The sequence below is a fragment of the Cottoperca gobio genome, chromosome 21 (assembly GCF_900634415.1).
Source record: "Cottoperca gobio chromosome 21, fCotGob3.1, whole genome shotgun sequence".
Taxonomy (NCBI): Eukaryota; Metazoa; Chordata; class Actinopteri; order Perciformes; family Bovichtidae; genus Cottoperca; species Cottoperca gobio.
Window position 1 is genome coordinate 2,480,876 of NC_041375.1, and position 6,762 is coordinate 2,487,637.

At 43.8% G+C, this 6,762-nt stretch overlaps 1 protein-coding gene across 1 annotated transcript in view; it reads left to right on the forward strand.

The window, feature by feature from the left end:
• arglu1a (arginine and glutamate rich 1a) overlaps positions 1–5,498 on the forward strand; it is an 8,164-nt gene extending 2,666 nt beyond the window's left edge. Inside the window, exons 2-4 of the mRNA XM_029459874.1 lie at positions 610–835; positions 3,608–3,691; positions 4,430–5,498. Coding sequence (XP_029315734.1) covers positions 610–835; positions 3,608–3,691; positions 4,430–4,594 — 475 coding nt within the window. The 3' untranslated portion in view covers positions 4,595–5,498. The remainder of the gene's footprint in view (positions 1–609; positions 836–3,607; positions 3,692–4,429) is intronic.
• The last annotated feature ends 1,264 nt before the right edge of the window (positions 5,499–6,762 follow it).

Sequence of the window (6,762 nt, forward strand, 5' to 3'; positions counted from 1 at the left end):
ATTTGGTGGAAGAGGGGGCAAAATGGCTCATTTGATAGTAACGGTTGCCGATCCCTGGTCCAAGAGAACAACAGCATCTGCGATCGATTAACTAGTGGATAATCACAAGCTTGGATACGAGCACACAGAACCGTATGCATGAGCAGAAAGCATCCTCACGAGTTAGCATGCACAAATGCGATCCTCAGAGCACGGCCCACCATACGGGCTTGCAACTGCTCAGTGCTTGCTCGTCAAGTAGACTTTGTCCACGGCTCTTCTCCTACGCCCTAACTGTGAGCTCTCACAGTGACCCGCTATACTATGGCCCTGTGGTCGGCCCTGCGGTGAGAGCGCAGTGGAAATGCATACGAAGACAACACTGTTTAATTATTTTATACCAAGCCAGTGGAAAGACTACACTAGATTCACTATAAACTAAGTCCAAAATATTAATTGCATGTAAAAACATGTTTTCAGTATTTGTGTTCTTTATCTCGTCATGGAGTATGTGTCTTTGGTTTTAGAGCAGATCAGCTTTATGAGAAATCATTTCCATCCCTGATTTCCTTTAAACCCTCTTATAGCTCGCATTCCTCCTTTCATCTGTTTCTTTCCCCCGTCCTCCAGCCGGCAGCAGGAGATCGAGGAGAAGCTGATCGAGGAGGAGACTGCACGGCGGGTGGAGGAGCTGGTGGCCAAGCGGGTGGAGGAGGAGCTAGAGAAGCGGAAGGATGAAATTGAGAGGGAGGTGCTGCGGCGCGTGGAGGAGGCAAAGCGCATCATGGAGCGGCAGCTGCTGGAGGAGCTGGAGAGACAACGGCAGGCAGAGTTGTCGGCGCAAAAGGCCAGAGAGGTAACGCTCGGTCGTTTGGAACGCAGCCCCTCTATTCCCTACATACCTCCAAAACCCCTTCACCCCTGTCCCCATCTCCCTCCTAGTCAGCTGCTCTGACTGGTGCCTGTCTACGGGACATGCGTAATCTAGCCATGGTACAAGTTTCATTGCAGGGAGGGTATATGCAGAGCCTGGAAGTGGCCAACCTGCATGAAATAATGTAGCGAAAGCATTGAATTAAGTGTTTATTTGGTCATTTCTTACTTTTTCAAATATGTGAGATGAGAGTTTGCACAAATGCACATGTTACTCACTGGGGATCAAGATTACAAATTAATCCAAAACCTTTACAACATGTACACACAGTCACATCTACTAGTTCACAATATATATCCTTTATGTTATCGCGGCCTCTAGCTGTAAACTATGGGAATTTGGGTTTTTAATAGTCTTGCTGGAACTGAAGTAGCAATTTAGGCTTAAAGGATGACAACTGCCTGTTTCATACTTCAAGGTGAAATGTGAACATAGCCACCATTCATTTTGGCGTCTCGAGGGAGTTCCTAACTTGCCAGTGAGATTTTTGCCATGGCAGGGTTACACAAATTGACTGACTTCATTCTTTTCATAATTTTCTTCCTGGTTCGGCTTGATCTTTTGCTTTTCATATTTGCTAACATCTTTGTCAATATATGAAATAAAGAGCTCTCTTTTTTTAAGATGGCACATCTGTTTTACAGTCACCGTCTCTGTACATCACTGGCCATTTTAAACTGTTCTCAAATGCCTAAACTTTAAACAAGCTCGTATAAAGGTTTTTTTTTTTTACATATGGGGTTAGACAGGCTATAGTTTGAGTTCTGTTAAGACGCCCAATCCTGTATCGCTCTTTATTATGCAGTTCATCATGGACCCTTCTTGGGCTTCTTTAAGGTTAGTAGAAGCCCCTTTGCTTCTTTCTTTCCTTTTTGTATTTTAGAGAGTAAAGCTGTCTGACAAACCCTGTGCCTCTCAAGGCTTCATTAAAAGAGGGGGTTTGTTTATACTACAGTAATAATGTATTGTGTATAAGAAGGGCAGCTAAAGCCTAGTGACCCTGACTTGCACAGGGAGCAGCCAGTGGCTCGGTAATAATGGGGGGGAGAAATGTAGTCCGAGCATGCCTCCTTTACCGACATGGACATGTTGGGTCACCCCTGTCCTGCCTTATGCTGTCTGTATGCCTCCACTCTTCTCTTTCTAAATCTCCCACTCTCAACCTGAGACACTGTAATCCGACGGGATCGGTAGAACTAGAAAAGGCCCTTCTATAACCAAAAAGTTAACATATTCAGCTGAAGACGCTTCAGCCAGATGCCTACAATAACTCTTGTATGAGTTTTTACTTTTACTCTGACATTTAAAATCCAATTTGATGTGTAGAAATGTTGATCACATTTGTTTAATTCACAGCAAGTTTGTCATGTACAGGTTTTTTTCTTTACCACCCCCTTACCTTCTCTTTAACAATCCTTGTTTTGAGAGTCTTCTGTTAGACGCCATCTGCTCTTGGATACATAATGACGGACCACTACATTTCCTGTTTCCTGTTTGACAAGGTTAACGATCTCTGGTCTAACCTTTTTTATCTTTTAATATATTTCTTTCTAATTATTTTATACAGTTAAATAGCTTTTTCTCCCTAGAAAAACAAATGTACTGTGTTTTGTACTCATGACTTGCTTCTCCTATAGGGTTGCTGCTAAATTTCATATTGTTATTTAAATACATTTGTGTTGTTTTTATTTTGGAAACACAACTTACCAGCTTCCTAACTAGCACTTGACCTGAGCTGGCCTGCAGCCTTTCAGCTCACCGTGACTTGTGTCCTGTACTGTAAGTGTACCGTGGTCCGGTCCTCCTGGAACACGCAGACACCACTTTGTACTGTACTCTCCTTCACTCTGCTATCGTCTCAGTGGGGACTGAGCCACTGTAAAGAAAGGATAAACGATAAAAAAAAGAATGAGCTGTGGCTGCAGGCGCAGGCTAAGCATTACAGAGATCAGTTATAAAGAGGAATGCCGCTGGCACGGTATGGCAGAATCCCCCCCATACCCACCCACCCACCCCAGGAGCGCTTCTCTGTTTCTGCAGGGGCCACACAGTCCGGACGAGACAGTAAATATTCAACCGTTTAATGCCGAATGCTTTCACCAGTTGTGTAGGTACACAGGCAAGGAAAATGCGTAGGTATACGTGCATTGGTGAGCCAAAACTATTCCCTCCTTATTTGTATCCTTTTTTCTCTTGCTTATGATGTAAAAAAAATCAGCATTGTATTTTCTTCTAGATTGTATTGTCTGTCATTTATATCTGTCTTCTATTTATGAGTGTGATTCCACCTTTTTTGAATTCTTGTGTTTAAAATTGAATGTCTTTCATGATAATGCAGTGAGTGCCGTAGATGTGGCTTAGCGTTACATTTTTCTAAGAGGGTATTAACAGCGGTAGAGGGAGGGAAAATAAATAGAGGGTTAATTCCCCCCACAGTTTCTTTATGCTTTTTGCCCCCTCTTTGTATTTAAAAAAAAATTCAGGCTGACTGCAAAGAATCCTACAGTGGTCATGTGCGAGAGGCTAAACAAACTTCTCTGTGGTGTAATGAGTTTAGTTGTGTGTGTGTGTGTTTGCCGGTGGTGAGTGTGTGTGTGTGTGACTATTAGAGGGCAAGTGTGTATGTATGTACATAAAGTGCTCTGTGGCTGTAGCCTGTTCGTGCGCTAACATGGCACCGTGTCACCCGTCTAGGAGGAAGAAAAATCTAAGCGGGAGGAGCTGGAAAAAATCCTGGAGGAGAATAACCGCAAGATCGCCGACGCTCAGGCCAAGCTGGTACGCCCTGCTCTGCTGCTTTTCTGCATGATTTTGATACATTTATCCCATTTTAGTAAAATTCATAACCCTCATTTAATTGTTTTGCATGTTGCCTTGATCACAAAGACAATTACTTAACACTCAACACTTTAATGTTGTCAAAACCCTGAAAAAACATGTTTGGTTTTTTTTAGCATAACACAAGAATGGGGTTGATTCATGTTTAAATATTTGCATTATATTGATACCCACAATTATTTTTTTGTTCTAAATGTAATTGTCCTAATCACATCGATTTGATGAAAATTTACTGTAAGAGAAACCGACACTCGTCATATCTGGTTTCTGTGCTTTTAATGTCACTTATGTGTCTTTCATTCCAAATCTCTGTCCACCACTGATTGAGACGCCGAGGCTTTCACCACACCACAACATGACCGAATAGCTTAATAGACTTTTGGCAAGAACCACTTTGAGTCGATGGTTATCAGCCTTGGTTTACAATCCGGTGGGTTGTCTTTCCTGTTGGCTATGTAAGCTTAAGTCTGAGCGGTGTTTATTTGATTCAGGCTTGGTTTAGTAAATCTGAGGCTGTCGTGAACAGCGGCGCACACACGGAAAGACAAGCAGGCACTGCGATGCTGGATCTTAAAGACAATGCCAGCACTTAGTGGGCACTTGGCTTTATTGATGTATTTTTCTGTCCTTGTCTGACCTTATTGTGTCTGCTGCATGTTTGCTTTTTGTGTGTGACAGGCTGAGGAGCAGTTGCGTATTGTAGAGGAGCAGAGAAAGATTCATGAGGAGCGCATGAAGCTGGAGCAGGACCGTCAAAAGCAGCAGAAGGAGGAGCAGAAAATCATCCTCGGCAAGGGCAAGTCCAGGCCCAAGCTGTCCTTCTCTCTCAAGGCCACCGAATGAGACTGCTCCCCGTCCTCCACATGTCACGCCCTGCCTTCATCCCCATCCAGCTCCCTCCTCATCATCCGACCCCACTCCTCCTCCTCTGTGGAATGTCGCTTCGTTTTGGAAGTGCTAAAGGAAGGCCGAGGAAAGGGTTGCAACCCGGTGTGTTAACTTGCTCGTCGCTGTGAAAGGCCCATGTGGTCCCGGTCTTGAAGAGGAGGCAGCTCTTCGCCGTGAAGGACCTGACTGCTCCCTCATTCTTCCTCCTCCCCACCGCACAGATAATTCTTATTTGGGCTTTTTTTTTTTCTTGGTTTTATTTTAATTTTTAGGGAACTCGAACTTTTGATGTAGAATGCTTTAACATGTCCCTTGCCCTGTTAAGTCTTAACTGGTGTAACAGCGCCTGCGCTCTTTTTACATGTCTTCACAGCCAGCAAACTACAATAGAACACCAGTCCCTGATATAGAAGAGTATGTGTGACTTTGTCTAGTCCAGTCTACTGTAAAAGCTCATGTGCAGCTTGGGAGTTGGCCTGTGGTTTTCCTGTTCATTTAAAAAAAAAAAAAAGTTCCTAAAGTGGCTGACGCAGTGGTAACAGATCACAGCACAGCCTTTAAAAGCGCAGTTAACTTCCTGTCCAGCTGACAGGTTTGTGTCTTCCACCTACCTTACTTCCTTTGCCCATAAGCTCCATTCATATACATTTACAGCTTCTTTTGTTTCTGCTTCAGCTCTGTCTGCCATGTATATAATAATTTTTTTCAAAATGACAGCAGCATGTCAACCTGAGGGGGGATGTAAAGCTTGTGTTAGATTTGAAGTTGCTGCAGTGCAGGTGAACTCAGCCTCGACTCCCAAGCTGCCCATGACTGAACCACAAACTTACAACAGGATATGTGTGTCGTCTACGATAAGGGGGCCTGTGGGTACTGGGAGGAGAGGACATTTCCTGTATGATGTAATTTTATTAGCCTTGCTGTGATGTGCAGACTCCCACTCCTCCTCCCCCAAGATAAGATTGTGTTATGAAATTGATCCATGATTAGAAAACAAAGTCACAGTTCACACTTGAGTTTAGCTTTATCCGACTTTTTGGGAAAACAGTGAATTTTACGAAAACAGCCGAGCATACAGTCCGTGTTCTGTCCCTGATTTTTTGTTGTAGTAAATTAAATTGGCAAGGCGCTTCGCTTGGTAAGTCTTGATTCGTGTAGGATGGACAAGTTCAGGTAAGATAAGGTTTGAGGTCAGCAGCAGTGAGAGTGGGCAAATGTGTGTGTGTGTGTGTGTGTGTGTGTGTGTGTGTGTGTGTGCGCGCGCGCGCGCGCGTGTGTGTGTGAGTGTGAGAGAGAGAGAGAGAGATTGACTGACTGGTAGGCAGGCTGACCTCAGGTGGGTATAATGACTTTTTGTTATGATGTGGGATTTTGAATTTGTCATGTAATTTCCCCCAATTGTCAAGGGACTGAACAGTTCAATAAATCCATTGAATGCCTCCCTGTGCGTCTTGTGTGTGTTTGTGTGTGTACCAGGCTGCACTTTGCTTAAAATGGCCTTTTATCAAGAGTTCAAGCTCACACATACGTTTAATTGCTATTTGGTATGGCCTTAATTCAAATTGAAGTCACTTCACACAATCGTTTTAAAGAAGTAGTCCTTTGACCTGACCAATGACACATTGTAATGGCATTACTGGCACCGTCTGTTGTCAGCGGGTTTATTGCACACTGCGATCCATTTTCTACCCTTGAGCCGTGTGGGACCGATATATCATTGTCAAGTTTACCGAATCCTTGTAATAGCAGCGTCTAATGATCTGGCAGCCGCTGGTTTGTGTGCAGCTAGTGGAGGCTGGAGGGACACAGATCAGTGCAGCCTCGGCCTCCTGAGCGCAGCAAACACGCGGATCCCACTGCTGTATTTGAAACACTTTAATTTAATTCTAAACTAATTAATTAAATTGTAACTGTCGACTACATTAAAAGGAGCAAGTGAAGCGATGATGGATGAAGAGATTAATGTTTGATAAATGGGTTACCATGTTCATCCAGATCAGAGGAGCAGCACGGGTCTCCTCGGTAATCATTCTTTTCATCTCATCGAATTATGACTCGTATGTCAAAATGTGTGAAGTTGCCTTTAGTTTAGAGTGTACACCACCAAAGTCCAACACCCACCG